Below are 22,346 nucleotides of genomic sequence, written 5' to 3'. Positions count from 1 at the left end.
ATTTACCAAACTTTGAGTGAAATTATATTAATAAAAATAGTAAAATTGAGTGAAATGATTTATTTATTCAAATTCGGTTTTTTAAAATATAGTCAAAGTCCAACTGTGTAACATATTTTTGTAAACTTCATATAAATGTTGAGAATTCGAATTTGAAAATCATAAATATACATATAACTTAATCAATATGTAAAGTGATAAGAATAATGAGAATAAATGTATAAATAGAAATGAGAATAAATCATTATTATTAATTATTTTTATTATTATTATTAAAATTATAATAACGTACACATTTACCAAAATTAGAGTCAAATCGTATTAATAAAAATAGTCAAATTCAGTAAAATGATTAATCTATTAAAATTCGGTTTTTGAAAATATGGTCAAAGTCCAACTATATAACCTGTTTTTGTAAACTTAATATAAGTTGTCAAGAATTCGAATTTCAAAATGGTTTAAATAAATATTTTTTATTATTCACATTTTAATATACAACCTAAAGAAATTCTCCATTGTATCTCTCACAATCTTTGTTTCCATTATCCTAACAATATAAATTTGAAATGAATGATCAACTTTTTATTGTGAATCCCTGGACATGCTTGACTGCAAACGTAAGAACAATTTAAGGGTGCTGCTAAACGTACCTCCTTTACTCCATTTTTACTAAATATACCCCCCTGAACTTATTACATAAATTACAATTAGCTCTTAACATTATTAATATACATAATAGTCCCTACAACATTACTTTCATTTGATAACTTCCACTCCATATATCAAATTAAAAACTATCAAGTATTACTATCAATTTATTTTTTAATATTAATATTATAAATATTTATAATATCTTTTTTTAATTTTAGTAGCATATATATTTATAATATCCTTATTTGACCACTTTATCTTTTACAAAATAAACCAAAAACCCAAAAACCTAAACCCTACACCCTAAACCCTAAACCCTAAACCTTAAACCCTAAACCCTAAACCCGAACCCAAACCCTAAAACCTAAACCCGAAACCCGAAACGGAACCCTAAAACCTAAACTCGAAACCGAACTCTAAACCCTAAACCCGAAACCGAACCCTAATACCGAAACCCAAAACCCTAAACTCGAAATCATAAAAAGAAAACGCAACTTGTAAAAAAAATATTAAATCCTTATTTTTGTGCTAATTTAGTAATTATATGATTTCAAGGGTTAATATGAAATTTAGTTTTTCCAAGGGGGGAGGGTATGACAAGCAACCAGGGGGTTACATTTAGCCTAACCCCAATTTAATTGTAAAAATATTAGAAACACAAATTCAAAAAAAAAAAACTGAACATACATAGACAAATTTAAAACGGTGAACATAAAAAGAGAATTATGTTTTCGGTGTGGAATCCCATAATCAATTGAATATACTATAAATAATAACAACAAGAAATTAATATGTGATTAATTTTATTTTTGAAAAACGAAGTGAAATGATATTAATATTTCGTTGAAGAAATTACATGGTTGCAGCAAAAATATAGAAATTTGGATGTAGTTATGATGAAATAGCAATGAAGAATACGATATCGATTGGTAAACTTATAAGTAACTGAAATATAAGTTTAAATTTGGTCTTCATGTAAAGATAGAAATAATTTAAAATATCTTGATTCATGGGAATAATAATATTAATAAATTATGAAAAGTTGTCATGTTTAATAATATTCGCTAAATCATATGTGTCGAATAATATTTATAAATATGATGAAACGGTTATTTAATTTATGATATATTAATTATTGATTATTAGAAATTATGCCAATTTGAATATTGTGTTCTAAAATAACACGGTTCTTATTTTAGTATTAATTAATAATTAATATTCACGTAAATTAAGTAAGATTACATTACAATTATGGCAAATATTTTTAGTTTGACAATCAGTTTTTTAAATATTAAAATGATAACTTATTCTAGTTTATTAAATAAGTTAAATATGAGGAAAGTTATACACACATAATTAAAAATAAGGATATTGGTTTTTAATACTCTCAACTTTTGATCGTTGGTAGATAACACTCCCAACTTTCACTTTTTCTCTCACCACTCCCAATTTTCACCCTATTTGTTTTTATCACTCCCCCGCTAACTGAAGACTAACGTTGTTAGGGTGAAAGTTGGGAGTGGTGAGAGACAAAGTGAAAGTTGGAAGTGTTATCTACCAACGAGCAAAAGTTGAGAGTATTAAAAACCAATATCTCTTAAAAATATATATAAACTAAAAAAGTAAAATTGTGTTATGAAAACTATACACAATTAAAACAATTTAAATTATCATTAAGGTACAAATATAATAAGATTAAAATCTATATTAACACCAAAATAAATTTGTATCACCTAAGGTTAGTTAAAAAATTTGTAATGCGAGTTACCTATATGACTAATTAATTTAAAAAGTGAAAGCATGGTTACCCATTTCCTTTTGTATCACCATTGGCGATTGATTTATCCTACTATCGCTACTAATACCACTACTATTATTATGGGTCAAGTTATACTACAAAGATAGACAAAAATGAGAATGATGAGAAAGATTTGTGGTAAATAAAATAATAAAAAAAAACCCTCAAAAATAATAATAATAAATTACTTTCTAAAAAATAATAAAGAAATCATAACAAAAAAATGTAAAAAAAAAATATAAAATGCTTATGTCGTCGTTCTCATTCCAAAAAGGAAAAATCGTTCAAAAAATGACGAGGAAAAAAATTATTGCGTCTTTTTATTTATTATTGTGTTTTAGTTTATTTTCATCACTGATTGTGTATTTTTTTTCTTTAGTATTGTGTCTTTTATCGTAGATATTGTGCTATATTTTGCGATTTGTTAGGTCTTTTTTTATAAATCATTGTGGTTTTTGTTTATTTTAGTCATTGTGTCTTTTTTATTATTAATTTAATGAGAAAGACGGGAGGAAACATTATATTTTATTTTTTTTCATACCTAATTTTAACTTTCGGTTCAATTTATAACAATTTTGTTTCGATTTTCGTCAACTAAAAATCGTTACTATAGGTTAAGCTCACATGTTTAACTTAAAAATCGTCAAAGCCGAATTGTGAACAACCTACGTAACATGCTATTTTTTTAATTGAAAAAAAACTACAATAATATCATACTCAAATTAAAGAGAATGGAATACTCGTTTTTATGTTGTAACTTAAAAAAATTAACATATAAAAAAGTTATGGTCGTTTAAAAATAGAGGGGGTGGGGGAGTTGGTTTAAAATTAAAATAAAAAATAATATATAGTGAAACATGAGGGACCAAACTTGCAAGTATTATATAATTTAACAAAAGTCTAGTAAAGTTAAGGGTGAAAAGTTGTAAATGTTTTTAAATAATTGAAAATTCACGTGAATTTTATGTTTGAAAGATCATTTTGTTCTTCTTTAACATGCTTTGTATGCTGCACCATGTGTTATATAGATTGTAAATCCCTTAAAACCAAAGTGTCTTAATTTGTTCATCTCATACATTATATATAGTATGGATTATTATTCACCGGAAGTAGTCTCTCTATTCCTAAGGGTAGAGGTAAGGTTGTCTACATCTTACTCTACTCAGTCTCTACCGTAACTTTGTTATTGGTGGAATTTACTGAGTAAGAAAATATTATTATTATTTATGATTTATTTGATATCCTCGTTCTATGTGAGACATTCAGGGTTTAATGTTGACACCTTAGAGCATTCCCAATGGGTTCTTCATATCCATCTTCATTTCTAAAATTTAGATAAAACATCTAAATAGTCACTCCAACACATTCCCTATCTTCAAACTCCATCTCTAAATTTTATTGAAATGGTATAGGATGCCTCCAAATCTAGAGTGTTGCCACAATACTCCATTTCCAACTACCCTTCTATAATCATATATTAGAAATTAATTTATATTGAAATTGATAATAAGACAAAATAGTTAGGAGCTAAGAGGGGATGGTTCAAGAGAGAAATGATATTATTGCAAGAAAATGTGAGAAATGAATATGGACCACCAGTTTTGTTTTTAAGTTTTGAATGCTTAAAGCTAAATAAAGAAAATATTAATTATTCTCTTTCTTCAATTAATATAACTAATAAACCATAATACTTATTTATTTAATTAATATAACTAATTAAATTATTATAATTAGAAAATATTAAGAACTCATTTATTTTTATAACTTACTTTTTGTTTCTTGAATTTTTATCCTACACAAGTATAATTTATTCATACATTAAAATTTCTTTCTATCCAAAACTAATTTCTTCCAACTCAATATATTAATATCCATCAACACATATATACTTACATAAATAATACCAAAAAACAATTTTACATGTGTTTGCATTAGATATCAACAAAAAAACATACAACATACACAAAAACGTATAATCTACACTTGTTCTAAGAATAAGACAACATATAACCTACACACGAAAAACATTTAACCTACACACAAAATTCATCATCAATAAAATACACACGCACACGAAAACATATAACTGACACACAAAAAACATATAACCTACACACGAAAATTTTTCTTACACAAATACAATTTATTCATACATTAATTTCTTTTCAAAACCAATTTCTTCAAACTCAACATATCAATATCCATCAACACGTAGTTATATTGTGATGAATAATACAAAAAACTTACACATGGTTGCATTAAATGTCAATAAAAAATATACAACCTACACAAAAATATATAACCTACACTTGTTCTAAAAATAAGAAAACATATAGCTTACATACGAAAAACATATGACCTACGCATGTGTAGGGTATGTGTATCTTTGTGTAGTTTATATAATTGTTGATGCCGAATTACATATGTAAGTTATATGTTTTTTGTATGTTGTACGTTTTTATTGCTTAAAACAAGTGTAGGTTATATAACTTTGTGTAGGTTGTATATTTATTGAACTTAAATACGTTGATATATGCTAATATATTAAGTGGAAATTATTTTTTTAATATAAAGAAATAGTATTATATGAATAAGTTGTATTTATGTTGAATAAAATGAAGAATGTGTAAATAAAATATAAAACTAAAGTAGTGTTTTTATCTTTTTAATTATTGTAGTTAAATTAGTTAGATATATTAATTAGAGATATTTATTATGGTTACATTAGTTGTATTAATTGAAGAGAGAGTGCATTTATTGTTGTTACATCTTTTTTATTTATTTTTAAGCATTTAAAACATAAAATAAAACTAGTGGTCCATATTCATTTCTCACATTTCTTGCAATAAGGGGGTGTGTGGTTCCAAATCCATCACCCATCACACCCAATGGTATGGTGACATCTCACCCCACCACATTCCATCACTAGTGATGGAATTTAGTGGGGGTGGTGTTAGTTTGATGGATTATGGTATACATACATATATATATATTTAGGTTTGTGTGTGTGTGTTGGGTTTTGTGAGATATCACGCGTGATGGCCATCACGCAAAAACCCCATCACGCTAGATGGGGGCACCGACGGCGGTGTTTGTGAGGCCATCACGCTAGATAAAGAGCCACCACGCTCCACCCCGTCCCCCCTAATATCATTTCTCTCTTGAACTTAAACCGGACCTAAGATTACAAATGAAAGAAAGAGAAAAAAGAATATAGAGATGATAATGGAGAATGGGTTGGGAAAAGTTATTAAAAAATGATGTATAAATTAAAAAAAATTATGTTTTTTAGTTAAATTTTAAAGATGAAGATAGAGAATTAGGAATGCTCTTACTAGTTTATGGTTTTGACTTTAGCTATCTTACCGGAAACTCTCTATCTGGAAATGTGTCAAATTGGATGATCACTTCAGGAAATAGTATGTAAGTTTATCTACTGTTCAACTTCTATAACTATCAGGGCTACAGGCCTATACGAGTTTTCTATGTAATGTGAACATAACGATTTTTTTCCAGTGACCTGTCATACAACAACTTTACAAGTACTGATGGCTTCAGAGATTTAAGGTGTCAGTTGCGGGAAACGTAAGAACAGTAGTCCCATCTTTTTCCAAGTGTTTGTTATTATATACACCAAAAGGGGGTGCGACGCAGCTTTTTGCCCGCTTACCTGCCACTTCATTGTAAATCATTTGGATGTTTCTATGATATTAAAACTTGAGAAACAACATTTTAAGAGGTCAAAAATATACACAAACTAACGTTGGCGTTTTTATTTTGTGCAGAAACTTGTTTGGTTCGTTTTCAGGGGATAAAACCTTGTAAGTTTATCTGACTTGAGTTATTTTATACAAATAAAAATTTGTGATATTTATATCTATGACATAATATTCTTCCTACCTCTGTACTATTTTACCAGCGAAGATCGGGTCTCATGTTTGGGGAATAGGTCTTGTCCAACAAGTAAGTTAAAGTTACATATTAGTATTGCATATATTGATGAATTTTATAATGTAGCAATTGTTTTTTTTTTTAATTAGATTCGAGTGGTTCGACCAGATTGAATATCAACTGTGGTGGAGAGAAACTAAGGGTTGAAGATAAGGAATATGAAGGTGACCCGCAACCAGGCGGGGCTTCATATTTCTCCGCAGTAGATGGTCGATGGGGATTTAGCAATACTGGTAACTTTTTGGGTGCTGGCGAACGTGACAATTATATTATTGGTCAAAAATCTTGTGGGGTATCAACGGATACGTCCGGGTTATACACGAGTGCACGAACGTCGGCCATATCCTTGACATATTATGCTTTGTGTATGCCCAAAGGAAGCTACAACGTAAGCCTTCACTTTGCCGAGATTGTTTTTACTAATGATGAAACATATAGCAGTCTTGGGAGGCGTGTATTTGATATCTACATCCAGGTGAGTTATCAAGGTTAACTATTAGGCTCCGTCTATTAAGACACCCCATTTTTCTATTTAGACACTGATATGGGTCATATTAATCAATATAAGGCATATTAGCCTATCTATGTATGTATATTTGTGTCTGATTTGAGGCCTAATGTGCTCCACATTGGGCTATATGGAGCATATTAGGGGTGTCAAAATAGATGTTATCTCAATATCAAGTATTGTTTATGAACATGAGAAAGAAAGATAAGTCTAGAGTCAAATGGATCGACTTCTCACATAAAGTGATGCAGTAATAAGATAGTGGCACACTCGGAAAATGTTTTTCAGAGGGAGGGGATTTTTATTGATGATTTGCCTATCGTTATATGAAATTGGGTTGGCTCGTATAAGAAAAAATAAAACTAAATTTTAAATCATGTTGATATATTAATAACTTTCAATGTTCTAATCCACGTTAAATACTTACATTGCATTTTTGAGTTTTTTATTTAATGGATTGGAAAATAAAAGATAAGAATTTTTTTTTTCATAATTGAGTTTTGTATTTAAAAGAAAAGAAAGAGAATGGAAAGAAAACTTAATTAAGTCTTTTTTCCTTCAAAACTTTCTTGTCAAATATGACATAATTGTGAAGGGAAGTTTATAGCTCATTATAATATTACTAATTTATCATATCTCAACTCTATTTTCCATGTTACTATAAGGACATAATTGTAAAGTTATAATTTTTTTCCATATCCTTTTCTTCCAATCTAACAAAAGAATGCAATTAACACTTTCTTTTCTTTTATTTTAACTCGAGAATTCCTTTTAAGTATATAATTTCTTTTCCTTTCTTACTTTATCCAATCTTATCATTTCTTTTTCTTGTATTTTAAACCCGAGAATGCAGTGTTAGGGTAGATTTAAAATACAAAAGGAAACAAAAATAAGAAGTGTGAGAAGAATTTTTTACCATACAAAAAACATCTCAACAAACAATTCAAAACAATAATAATAAGAAGATCATAACTCAAAATATAAATAAAAACGAAAAATAAAATAAAATACCAAAATGTTTCCCTCGTCATTTCCATTTAAAAAAAGCTGACGAAAAGACACAATGTTGAAAAAATAAACGCAATGCCGAAAATTAATAAACAACACAACGATAAATACAAATAGACAAAATAGGTCACAAAATTTAACACAATGTCAAAGAAAATATAACACAATGTTGAATAATATAACACAATATCAAGAAAAAAAGACACAATGTTAAGGAAAAAAGACACAATCAATTACGAAAATAAACACAAAACACAATGATAAATAAAAAGACACAATAATGTTTTTCCTCAACGTTGTGTCTTTTCGAGTTTTATTTTTTATTTTATTTTTTTGAGAACGAGAAACACGGTGGAAAAAATTTTTTCGTTCATACATTTTTCAAAATTTTTAATAAATTTTGAGTTATGATTTTTTTATTAACTTTTCATTATTTTTTTTTTGTGTCTAGAAATCATTCTCATCCTTCTCATTTTTACCCCCTGTTTATACAAAAATTCTAATGTAGCATTCATCAACGACTGAAATACAGCATTATCATCATCGTACTCAGTATATCACACCAATAGCAAAGCTATGGTAGGGTGGTAAGATGTAGACAGCCTTACCACTACCTTTTAGGAATAGAGAAGCTGCTTCCGGTGAGACCCCGGCTCGATAGTAGTTTTGCATCAAGCCTTGAACATAAAGCAATTAAACAAAAATTCTAAGTTAACATACCCTCGAATCCGGGATATAACAAACCTACCCACACTTCTAAGGTAAAGACCACAACCATCCAGCCAAATGCGAAATATGTAACAAAAAAAATAAAAAAGTAAAGAAAATTGTGAAACCAAGAATACCCATAATTGTTACATATATTATTAATTACTAACGCAAGTGTTCCCAACCCACGCATCGCACGGACACCCGTCAAGTGCATATTTAACTACTAGACGGGTGCTCGTACGATGTAGTAGGTGTTTGAACATAAACCGTGCTAATAACGTAACAATTTTAAGTGTTCATGGTTCGGATTAAAACCTTGAAATTGTTTAAACCGGACATCGGTTTTGTTTCAAGGTTGTTTTTTTTTTAATTTCGTTTGATCGGTTTCAAAATTTTCAAATCGTAGCGAACGGTTTGATTCGCGACTTATACCAGAATGCGGCCATATGAAACCAAACTATAAATATTAAATGCACGTTAATCATTTTTATAATTTATTTCTAGATATGTTTTGTTCATATTAGATTTAGTGAAAATATAATTGAACAAAGTCTTTTTAATACAAGCAAACTTGGCTATTACAACTTTAATTTAACCTAATTCGAGTATGATTTTTGAAATATTTGTTGTTGTTATTGTTTTGCCTCTTGGTTCTTTCATTAATATTTACTATTTATATTGTTAAAGTTATCATTCTTCCTATTATCGTTCTCTCAAGTATCATATTTTGTTAATGCTTAGCTAGAATTGATTGTACAGTTAAATAAAATGTAACAATCATTTTTAAAAAAATGTATTATCAAAGCTTAAACTGTGAAAACAACTGGAATCAGATCGTTAGTAACGGTTCAGTTTCAATTTTCAGGTGTTCATTTTTGGTTTTGGATAACAAAAACAAGATCGATACTAATAGTTGCGCTCTCAGGTTTAACATAAAAACCATCATAACCGGCATTGAACACCCCTACCTAACATATTATTTTTTTAAATTGTTTTTTTTAACAATTTCATACTCAAATTAAAGAGAATAAACCGTTCGTTTTCATGATGCAATTCTTTTACAAAAATACTAACGTAAGAAAAACTTATGGCCGTTTAAAAATCTTGGGTGGGAAGTTGGTTTATAATGAGAAATAAAAACACAATATTGTTAAAGATAAGGGGGCAAACTTGTAACTTTTAAACCCGGTTTAATTAAATTAGTTTCATAATTATTAATTACATTAATATATGAATACATAGCGGAATATAAAACGAGTAATCACCATTTAACGGAACCGTACCAGATCCAGTTACATACGATACGAGTACGATACGAAACAACCAAAGGAACATAAATCTAAACCGACAATATTTAAGTTTACCTCGGTTTAATGAATAACCGGTTGAGACACCGAGGTTCAACGAGGCTTCGCGGAGCAATGGTAGTGGCCTAAAGTTGGCTGTGTTTTGGAGGTGACTTTGCGGCAGTGGTGGTGGCGCAAAGTTGGTGGTGGCTTCTAGGTTTTTTTCGTTTTTGTTCTCTTATTATCTTGTGCCTTTCATAATGATTCACACAATCATTATATAATGATAAGATAATAATAAACTTTGAAAAACAGAGACGGCCCCTCCTAATTAAGCCCACGTTGGAATTAAATTAAGCTCATCATTTTATCATTATTTAAATATAGAATAAATATTATTAATTATTTATATATAGTACAAATAATTAATATCGTTAATTATTCGTCATTCACCGATTAAACTCTTTAAACGGATTTTGGTTCGTTGCCCTAGGTGTAACTCTTACGGGTCACAACTCGATCGGCCGCGTTGACTTAAGCGGACCGGTCCATATTTTCAGCAGTCTCCCACTTGGACAGATTCCGGTTAAGTTTCTCAACGCTGACAACCAGCGGTGCTCTAGATACACATGGCTGCCCCCAACAGGTTATGACATTTTAAATTCATTAACCAAAGGATCTTGGAATACACTATTGCAAGATAATGAAAATATAGTAATCGTTGTCATCTATCCTTTCCGTATAAGACACCAATTGAACAATGAGACATGGATCAGATCAATCTCATATGGCGTTCAATCATTATCGTTTTCGTTCTCGAGTCAAAGTGGTCAAATCAAACACACATGTACAGTAAGTTTGGGTGAGGCCTTACACTTTACCAGTTTAAATCAACGAAGGTGTCAAGATGTCTAACTATTACATATCATGTAAGAGTACAGAATCCCATCTTGATTACATACATCTCCCACTGAACTTCATAATATTCCCAACCAATGCCTTTATGACTGGCAGTTACGCGACAGCGGTTGACACTGATCAAAGAATACCTTTGGTAAACGAAAGTTCTAATATGTATCTCAGGTCTAAGGATACTAAATGAGCATACCAATATCAAATGCATCTTATGACTAAGATCCATGAAGATGATTTGATGCGAGCTACATCCAACGTCATTCATAATGAGGTCTGTGAGTTTGGAAGTCAACCCATTGAGTCAAAAGTCAGAATAGTCTTAATTCAGAATCGCTCCCACGAGTCTGACCGACTACGGATAATTTAGAATACAATATTCATGGATTAAACGTATTAAAACGAACACAGTTATAGTATTCAACATTTGCATTTAACTATTAAATAAAAAGTGAACTTAAAAGTATAATTGTTTAAATGTTCATACATCCAAATACTAAATCAAAACAAATTACTAGCTAATCTAATACCGATAGCATCCATGTGTTGGTCATGCTTGTCCAGAGTCATCGGCTTAATGAACGGGTCTGCTAGGTTTTGATCTGTGTCTACTTTGCTTATTATGATGTCACCTCGTTCCAGTATCTCCCGTATGAGGTGGAACTTCCTTAGAATGTGCTTGGCTCTGTGATGAGATCTGGGCTCTTTGGCCTGAGCAATAGCACCTGTGTTATCACAGAACACCTCGATTGGTTTGCGAATACTCGGAACCACATCGAGATCGGTGATGAACTTCTTCATCCAAGCAGCCTCTTTAGTAGCATCCGATGCGGCTATATATTCGGATTCGATGGTAGAATCCGCCACTACACTCTGCTTGGAACTCTTCCAATAAATGGCTCCTCCATTTAGAGTGAAAACGAAACCTGACTGTGAGCGAGAATCATCTCGGTCAGTCTGGAAGCTAGCATCAGTGTAACACCTTATAGTGAGCTCCTCTTCCACTCCCCCGAACACCAAGAACATATCTTTGGTCCTATTCAAGTACCTTAGAATATTCTTTACAACAGTCCAATGGGCCATGCTAGGACTCTGTTGAAAACGACTAGTCATGCTCAAGGCATACGAGACGTTAGGTCTACTACATAACATAGCATACATGATAGAACCAATCGCTGAAGCATATGGAATTGCTTGCATACGTCTAAGGCCCCGTTACCGGTAGCCCTACTTTAACGTTGGATTTACTCATAAACGCAGTTCTAAATATCAGAGTTAACAAAAACTTTCGCGGAATAATAAAACTTCAACCATAACATTTTACATAACCATCAAATCATGTCTTATAAAACATTCGTAGTCAATTAAAACAAAACATAGTCTTTAAAACATCACAACATTTCTTCGAGATGCCAGTATCTTCGATTTCCATGCTATGTGTCTTCAGTCAAGCGAGCTGCCTCAACCTATTTGCCTGCGTGCATACTAAAAGTCAGCTATGCTGAGTGAGTTCTAGTTAATCACATAACTTACTTTTCATACACATATACGTGCCCGAAGGTACGCATTACAACATATCAAGATCAGCATTCGTCCATACACATTCATATCTAACCATACATTATAAAGGGCGTTTCACCCTACATACCTCGGATATTTTTAGGGTCCGGTACCCTCCATCCTCGGATATTATTAGGGTCCGGTCACCCTTCATCCTCGGATATTATTAGGTTCCGGTACCCTTCATCCTCGGATATTATTAGGGTCCGGTACCCTTTCTTCCATAGCTTCACACTATACCTGTCCTTAAATATTTTTCCTGACAATACGTGCAATCTCTGAAGAGCGTTCACGTACCATTAACTTATCATATGTACATTATGCATACATCATAAATATTCATACATGCATCTTATCTTACATCATACATAGCAATCACGTCTTTAGCTACCACCTGACAGTACATGCAATATCCGAAGATCGTTCACGCACCGTCAAGCAATCATCATACATACATCATACAAGGCATACACTTACCACTTAAGGTAAGTGTATTAACTATCACATCGAGTATGCACACAGCCCCGAAAACATAACAAGGAAATGGGGCTAGAAACTCACCTCAATGCGGTTGCGTTCACCGTTTACGGTTATTCCCTTCTTGAGCTGTGCACGACTAACTGTATAATAATTATACGTTTCAGTAAACTATCACTACACATATCGCCTTTCTAGTTTAATTATTACCCTCAACGAACAGGGGTCCGGGGGCAGCGCCCCTGGCAGCGGGGTTCTAGGGCCGGCAGCCCCTAGCGGGGTCCAAGGGGCAGAGCCCCTGGCTGGGGTTAACTGTCTTAACACATTTTTCATTAGCATTTTGAATCATTGAATAATATGCTACTTAAAAGTTCAAGGGCTTATTTGTAATTAAATCATTCTTTTCTAAGTCCAGGGACCATTCTGTCATTCTGTTAAACTTCTAATTCGTTACTTATCCTTAACGAACTGACTTGCCATGACGAACTGGTTCTTGTAACGAATTGGAACCTTTAACGAACTGGTTACTTACACGAATTGGACTTTTAACGAACTGGACTCTTAACGAATCAGTCCATGTAGCGAACCAGTCCAAGTAGCGAATTGGACCTTCTAATTCGTTATCTCCTTTAACGAACTGGTCATAACGAATCAAGGGTAATTTGTTACCCTTTTCCTTTAACAAATTGGATACGAACTACAGCTAGTTCGTTAATCTTTCCTTAGCGAATCAGCTGGCGAATTACCTCTAATTCGCTAGTTATTCCTTAGCGAACTAGGGTTAGGTCAGATTTGTCAGAACATTCCCTGACAACCTCGTACTCGTTTTTCCGGCGCCGCCTTTCCGGCGCCGCCATTGCCGGAAAACTCACCGGAAAAACGTACCTTCACCGTTTTACACCGTTTTTTATCGTTTTTCGTCCCGTTCGATCCAGATCTGAGCTAGGGTGACCCCTAAGCTCATATTAGGTTCGGTTTATACCCGATTCCACCCGGATCTCATGACTTAAACGGTTTAACGGTGTCGGCTCGTTGTTTCATGATTATATCTAACGGATTTAAGCTCAAACAATAAAATACTATCATTACCTCGGGTCGGTTCTCGGTTTCCTTCTTGATATCGGTTTAGAGAGAGAGAGAACTAGAGAGAGAATCTTAAGTGTGTGTTTTGGATGGTGTAAGAGATATGTGTAAATGAATTAAATGGAGGATTAAGGGTATATATATTTTTGATCATGGGCTTAAGCCCATGGTCTTTCCTTCATTCCTCCATAACCCAAGTCCATAACCCATATCCATTTACCCAACACAAGTCCATCTCGTATTCTATTCAACTAAACCGATAACGACCCGCTATAAAATAAACGAACTTTATTTTATTAATATAACCGAAAGTAGGATGTTACAATATGCTTAGATTCAATGTCCGTTGCCGGAGATTGCGATTTGCTCAACACGGTTCCTTTAGTCATTGGAACAGCTCCTTTCTTGGAGTTTTCCATTGAGAAGCGTGCCATTACTTTGTCTATGTAAGTACTTTGACTTAGCCCTAGAATCCGCTTAGATCTATCTCTATAGATCTTTATTCCCAGAATATAAGCGGCTTCTCCAAGATATTTCATTGCAAAAAAAGATTCCAACCAGTGCTTAACTTCCTTAAGCATAGGAATGTTGTTCCAATGATCATATATCATCCACATACAATATGAGGAATGATTTAGTGCTCCCACTAGCGTTTCTGTAAACACAAGGCTCATCTTCATTTTTGACAAAACCAAACTCTTTGATTTTCTCATCAAAGTGAAGATTCCAGCTTCGAGATGCTTGCTTAAGTCCATAAATAGACTTATTCAATTTGCAAACCTATTAGGATATTTTGAATCGACAAAACCTTCAGGCTGAACCATATAGACATCTTCATAAAGATGTCCATTAAGGAAAGCAATTTTGACATCCATTTGCCATATCTCATAGTCATAATATGCAGCAATGACAAGTAATATCCTTATTGACTTAGTCATAGCAACGAGCGAGAAGTGTCAACGAAACCCTTTCACCTTGAAGGGATAGGCTAGAAAACAAATGCGTTGTTGTATCTCCAAACACTTGAAATTTCGTAGTATGCCTCAAGTGTGGCTTATAGTAGGATGGCATAAACTATTGATTTTAAAATTGGGATTAATTTTAGAATTTACCGAATAGAGTAAATGTCCAGTTTTACTGTATTAATCGGGACAACTTGATGAACCATTTCATCTCTCAGTACACTTAGTTTTAATAACATATTAAAACCAAGTTTGTCGCGATATGATTAACCAATTTTAAGTTAATAGTTAAACTATTAAGTTATAAGGTTTTGGAAAATCAAATTTAGTTTAATTTTGCAAAAACTCAATTGGTTAATAAAATTTTATTTTAAAATATTTGGTATTAGGTTGGTCGTATTATAACCTATTATAATCAAGCAATCAACCACAATAGCAAACAATAATATGTAAATCTTAAATGGCCAAAAGGTGATTGGTCTTGCTAGAACCTATTAGCAAGACCAATCGGGTCAAGGGGTCACAACACAAAAACAACCACATGGATGGACTCTTGGTGCATCCCATCATCTTTGCTAACTCCTACTGACTTCAAGAACTCCGTGAGCTCGTCCTCGGTTTTCCTTTGGGTCTTTTTCATTACAATATTCACTAATACAAGTAATGAAAAACTAAACCCTATCTATTACAATTTTGAACCATTAAAGTGGCCAAAAACCATAAAATAAAACCGAAAAATAAATACAACTTTTGAACTATCCATATGGCCAAAAACCAAAAACCATTCAACCAAACAAACAAGGTCGGGCCAGAATTACATATTCGATAAAATAAAATTGAGCAATATTTTGGTCAAGCAAAATAAATAAAAATTGACCAAACCAAAATTGCTTAAAAAACTTGTCTAGATCAAAAACTTGAAGTAGTTTGAAGTTTATGATGTAGATCCGGTGAAAAGACCGGATTCGACTCGTATGTTGTAACCAAAGCTTTGATACCACTGTTGGGTTCCAGTGGCGATCAGTCAGCGGTTTAACTTTTAAACCTGGTTTAATTAAATTAGTTTCATAATTATTAATCACATTAATATATGAATACGCAGTGGAATATAAAACGAGTAATCACCATTTAACGGAACCGTACAAGATCCGGTTACATACGATACGAGTACGATAGGAAACAACCAAGGGAACATAAATCTAAACCGACAATATTTAAGTTTACCTCGGTTAATGAATAACCGGTTGAGACACCGAGGTTCAACGAACAATGCTAGGTGACGAACTAAACAAACGAGCAGCGGCGGTGCACTACGGCAGCGACGGTGGTGGCTATTGACACGTCGTACAGATGCGAACAAGCGACTACAACGGTGCTTATCAACGAGGCTTCGCCGAGCAACGGTAGTGGCCTAAAGTTTGCTGGGTTTCGGAGGTGACTTTAAGACAGTGGTGGTGGCGCAAAGCTACTGGCGGCTTCTAGGTTTTTTCCGTTTTTGTTCTCTGATTATCTTGTGCCTTTCATAATGATTCACACAATCATTATATAATGATAAATATCAATCCCTTGTATTACCAAACTAATAAGTTAATGAAAATTCGTTGCATTTACCACGGTAGAACACGTCTCCTCATAGTCTTTGCGAAAATCCTTGTGCTACCAATCGTGCCTTGTAGTGTGTAATCTCATTCTTTTCATTACGTTTTCGCACAAAGACCCATTTATATCCAACCGACTTTACACGTTCAGGTGTTTGAACTACGGGACCAAAGACTTCCCGTTTCGTGAGGGAATTTAATTCTGTTTCAATTGCGTCTTTCTATTTTGGCCAATCATGCCTCTACTTATATTCATCAACAAATATTGGTTCATGATCCTCATTGTTTTCCATTATTTCTAGCGCTACATTATATGAAAAGGTATCATCGACGTCGACTTGGTTTCAGTTCCATACCTTCCTAGACATGATATAGTTTATTACGATCTCTTCATTTCCAGGTGTCTTTTTAGGAGACTGTTTTTCTGGCATTGCTACCTCGATTTGATTATATTCATTATTTGCTCCTTTTTTTCTTTCAAGGATTTTTGTCTTTGGAACCAATTGGTCTGTCATGCTTTAGTTGCTCATTATTACAATACGTAGTGGTCCTTCCGGAACACCGATTTTGATTGGAGCATTAGCAGATGGTATATGTGACTTAGTAACTCTCTTTGGGTCACCAAATGCATCTGGTAATTGATTTGCTAATCTTTGTAAATGAATTATTCTTTAAACTTCAAGTTCACAATGTTTAGTTAGAGGATCCAAATTTAATAATGATAATTCATTCCAACATATATCACCATTTGGCTGCTTTTCATCACCCCCTTTAAAGTCCCATCTTTATATGTTGTGGTGCGGCGATTGGAACATAAACGCCACAACCAAAAATCCTTAGACGGTAAATATTTGGTTCATGACCAAAAACCAACTTTAGTGGGGAAGAAGTATGATAACTCGTTGGCCTTATGCAAATTAGTGTTGTTGCATGTAAAATTGCTTGCCCCATGCAGTAACCGGTAATTTTGATTTCATAATCATTGGTCTTGCAATCATTTGAAGTCACTTAATAGGCGATTCAGCAAGCCCATTTTGTGTGTGTACGTGAGGTACAGGATGCTCCAAACTTATCCCTATATACATACAATAATCATTAAATGTTTGGGATGTAAATGGACCAGCATTGTCTAACCGAGTTTTCTTAATGGGATAATATGAGAAATGTGCTCTTAACCTTATTAATTGAGCAAGTAGTCGTGCAAATGCCATATTATGACTTGATAATAAGCACACATGAAACCATCTAGTTGATGTATCAATTAGGACCAAAAAGTATCTAAATGGTCCACTAGAGGGATTTATAGGCCCACATATATCACCATGTATTCTTTCTTAAAAAACTAAGAGATTCGGCCCCCACTTTAGCTAGTGATGGATGGGTAATTAATTTTCCTCGCGAGCATGCAAGACAAGTAATGTCCTTATTCTGAAGAACCTTTTGGTTTTTCAAAGAATGCCCGAATATATTTTCCATAATTTTCCGCATCATAATTGATCCGGGATAGCCTAACCGGTCATGCCTAATAATAAAATTTTCCCGGTCCATAAACTTCTGGCTTAGGACCATATTTGATTAAATTATATTAATTTTAGTATAGTACAAATTGGAGGCAAGTGCGGGTAACTTTTCTAATACATGTTTTTCATCCGAAATTGTACTTGTGATTTGAAGATACTCATCACGTCCCACACATGTTGTCTCAAGATGATATCCATTTAGACGAATATCTTTAAAACTTATTAAATTTATTTAAGACAATGGGGAAAAAATGCATTATTAAATTTGAAATGTGTTTCACCCAGTAATACAACATTTTCTTCTCCGAAGCCTTCAATTAATTTTGAACTACCGAATATAGTACCGACGTTTGCCTCTTTTATAATTAAATTAGAGAAAAAGTTTCTTTTCTTGAAAATTGTATGTGTGGTTGCACTGTCGATTATACTTGTCTTCATCATTGATAGGACGTTTTAAATGCTCCATACACTTCAAAACAATAACAAAAACAAATCATCACATAAATAAAATGACTTACTTGTTTCAAACATAACAAGTCCAAAATATCCCATATACTTAAAATGAAAATATTGCTTCAAAATAAATGTCCATGCAAAAGAAAAAAAACGTCCAAACATAACATAAAGGGAAAAAAACATTTATTAAAGTCCAATCATTTATATGTAATGGAAATCGGAAGCATCCAACTTGGGTGTATCATCCATGATATCACCAGAATTCATATCGATTCGATCACTAATGAAATCATCCACATCAAGAGCAGTTGTATTAGTATGCTCATTGTGACCATCTGGGATATCAATGTTGCCATCTTAATATGCAAAATTCGTTTATAATTTGCTTCCTTTATTTTTGATTGATTGTTGGTAGAGTGCCACCAATGTACGACAAGTGCGTGCTCAATGGTTATTACTTCCACATCGATGGCATGCATTTGATGTGGTTACATTTGACGTTTTATCACTTGCATACTTAGGCTTCTTTCCATTTTTGTGCCCTTCATGATGGGATCTTGTGTTTTTAAATTCAACACCATGATAACTTCCCCGGTTTATCCATGTCCACGACCACGACAACGATGGTAACCACGACCACGAATTCCATTTTGATCATTATATGATTCCACATTCGCTTCATGGAATGGGGTTGTGCCAGCCGGTCTGGTCTCATGATTTTTCATCAAGAGGTCATTATTTTGTTTGGCCACAAGTAAATATGAAATAAGGTCACAATATTTTGTAAAACCCCTTTCATGATATTACTACTGCAATAGCACATTTGAGGCGTGAAATGTGAAGAATGTGTTTTCCATCATGTCGTCATCAGTAATATTTTGCCCACACAAAACCAATTGTGAGGTTATTCTAAACATAGCCGAGTTATACTCGCTTATTGATTTAAGGTCTTGTAACCTTAAGTTGACCCAATCATAACAAGCTCTAGGTAATGTTACTGTTTTTTTGTGGTCATATCTTTATGTTAATTTGGCCTGCAAGTCAAGTGGATCCTTAACTGTTAGGTACTCGGTTTTTAATTCGTCGTGGATATAATGGCGAAGGAAAATCATTGCCTTTGCCTATCTTGGGTGGATGTTTCATTATCTCTTTTAATTGTGTCACCAAGACTGTTGGCATTTAAATGTATTTCCGCATCCAACACCCTTGACAAATAATTCTTTCCGGTAATGTCCAAAGCTAAAAATTCAAGTTTTGCTAGGTTTGACGTGATAAACTCTAAAATACAAAATATATGAATTAATATATCACTCGAATTATTTTCACGTTAATGTTGGAACAACATTGGTTAGAATTTTGATTATTATGAAAGAAAAACATAGCAATAAAATGACAATATATACAATCGGTTACAATAATAAAGTGTTGTGTAAAAAAACAAATGTGTCACGTAAATAATAATAATAATAATAATAATAACATTACATTTTTCCCACAGAAGCATCATTCTAACAAAATTATACATGTGAATAGATGGATGTATGTGTGAGAACAATATTATATACACATCATTCTAGCAAAATTATATTATTCTCAACATATGATGACACTGAGATTTTATCAAAAGAAAATGACATGGATCAAATTCAAACATGTATGTGTAATTCTAAATCAAATCAGGGAACGTGAATCATTCAAATTAATTATATTTAATTTAACTTAAAAGGACTTGTTGAAATTATACCCCAAATTAATTTTACACCATGTTTATGTACTCTGGTCAGTAAGATGAATTAAAGCACTCAATTTGTAAATCTAATATTGGTTTATATAGAAAATCATGTTATACGTTAAGGCTGTTTGGATGATCATAAGACATAGAAACAGAGACGTAAAAGTTCCAACCCTCCATTTTCATAATCAGCCCCAAATATAAAATTATATTAAGAACACTCACATCAAAATTATTTAAATTGTTAACTTATCTAAATAATATTATTATATAACATATTATATGGAAACAATAAAATCTCTAACACATCTTTAGATATATTTCTCACCGTATGATAATGTGGATTAAACTTTCAAGAGCAATGCTAATAACGTGTTGTGAACCTATTAGCAATAGAGAGAATGATTTCTTATATTCATATCATACTATGGAATATAATGCCATTATATAAGGTCCTTACATTAACACACAATTAACTACAAAGAGGAGTTAAACATATGAGTAATCACTTTATGACAAATATAGATGAAGAGTCACCACAAATGGATAATAATTCATAACACATGTATGTATTATCATTTGTAAAACCATTAAAATCAAGTATCTTAATTTATTCTCGTATCATGTATTATAAATAAGTATAGACAGTGGCTAATTGATTACCTTTCAGATTTAGTGAAATCTGAATAAACTAATGGTGTTTTTTACTATGTCTAATTTAATAACACATTTGACTAATTATAACTAATGGGTCAAAATTGCCATATCTACCAATCACCTGCTAGATAAAAGAATTTGGTAACTTGTTGCACTCTTGATATATTAATAAAAAATGGGTGTTACGCTTTTTAGTGTTATATTGTGTAGGATTTAATTTCATTTCTTCTTGGCTCCTTACGTTAGTGTTGATTATTATTGGTTGGTACTTTGCTAGAATGTGCTGAAGGAGAAGGATTTTGACATCAGTGCTAGAGCAGGCGGGGTTATGAAAGCAATTGTGGTACCTTATACCGTAAATCTTAATACAAGTATTTTGGAAATCCGTCTCTACTGGGCTGGAAATGGAACAACAAGTGTGCCAACTCAAGGCAATTATGGTCCTCTTATTTCAGCTATTTCTGTGGAGCCAAGTAAGCTATTGCCTATTAGTAACTCCTTATGTGTTTAGTGATTTATGGTAGTTTATGATTTGGAGGGAGATCTACTTATGACGATTATGGTAGATTGCTAAAATTACATGCAAAATTACAAAGTGCATTTTAGACCTTGACTTAAAAGGAATTAGTTAAGAGGCTGTTTGGTAACCCTCTTAATGATTCCATTAAGAGGAGAGGCTACCTCTAATAGTTAGAGGTAGAGTGTGTTTGGCAAACGCCTCTTATGGCTCCTGATGACGGGGTAGCCCAAGGAAATAATAAAATGGCTAGAACACATTAACGCTAAAAGGGTTAAAAGGTTAAAAGCTTCATTTCCCGCTCAAACTTATGTAAACAAGTACCCACGTGCTACAATACGATGTCAAATCACGGTTCACATCCTTGTCCCCTTTGAGGACATGCTCAGATAAAGTATTATTATTTTAATTATGGACCAGCGGTCCAAAGCTTCTCGCCCACAAAGGTCAACTCTCTAGGCAAACTGGAGGGGGACTAGTTTAGTTACAACTGGACGAAAGGCTTAAGTCTCTTCTCCTATATAAGAAAGACTTGGCCATAAACATGAACACAACAAGATCTGGACAGATAATACACTCTCCCTTATCTTCTCTTATTTCTTGAGAAATATGCTATTTGCTTATTCCTTTCTTACTTCAATAACTCCATAGCTTCACCAAGAACATCATCCAAAAACCGATTCCAAACATCACGGTCTTGGATCTCCGGTGAACTATAACAACAAACAACAAACTAACTAGTGAACCTCCTTCTACGTTTTGCAAACGTAGAGGACACCACGACCTGCGTTAGGTTAACCTGAACCCTTGAAGCTTGTTAGCCTAACCAGTCCATTCACTATCATTGGTCTTATCTTTGTTGTAGCAACAACTCCTGAAGCCTATTAATGATTAAGTTTTAGTAACATGTTGAATGATTTAACACAAGATTGCTAAAAACACCTAAGACAATAACTTTA

General features: G+C 32.8%; 1 protein-coding gene across 1 annotated transcript; it reads left to right on the top strand.

Annotated features, from left to right (window-relative positions):
* Positions 1-5,674: 5,674 nt before the first annotated feature.
* Positions 5,675-21,415, top strand: LOC143543451 (putative LRR receptor-like serine/threonine-protein kinase At1g53420). The gene is made up of 6 exons (XM_077035769.1): positions 5,675-5,695; positions 5,742-5,872; positions 6,235-6,270; positions 6,369-6,412; positions 6,490-6,875; positions 21,148-21,415. The coding sequence occupies exons 1-6, from the start codon at positions 5,675-5,677 to the stop codon at positions 21,379-21,381; spliced, it is 852 nt and encodes a 283-aa protein (XP_076891884.1). The 3' UTR covers positions 21,382-21,415.
* Positions 21,416-22,346: the final 931 nt, after the last annotated feature.

Source organism: Bidens hawaiensis, unplaced genomic scaffold (genome assembly GCF_021521415.1).
Source record: "Bidens hawaiensis isolate Kalapana, Puna unplaced genomic scaffold, B.hawaiensis_p1.1 tig00013121_1, whole genome shotgun sequence".
NCBI classification, from domain to species: Eukaryota; Viridiplantae; Streptophyta; class Magnoliopsida; order Asterales; family Asteraceae; genus Bidens; species Bidens hawaiensis.
Note: the sequence above shows the minus strand (reverse complement) of the source record. Positions and strands in the feature narration are given on the sequence as shown.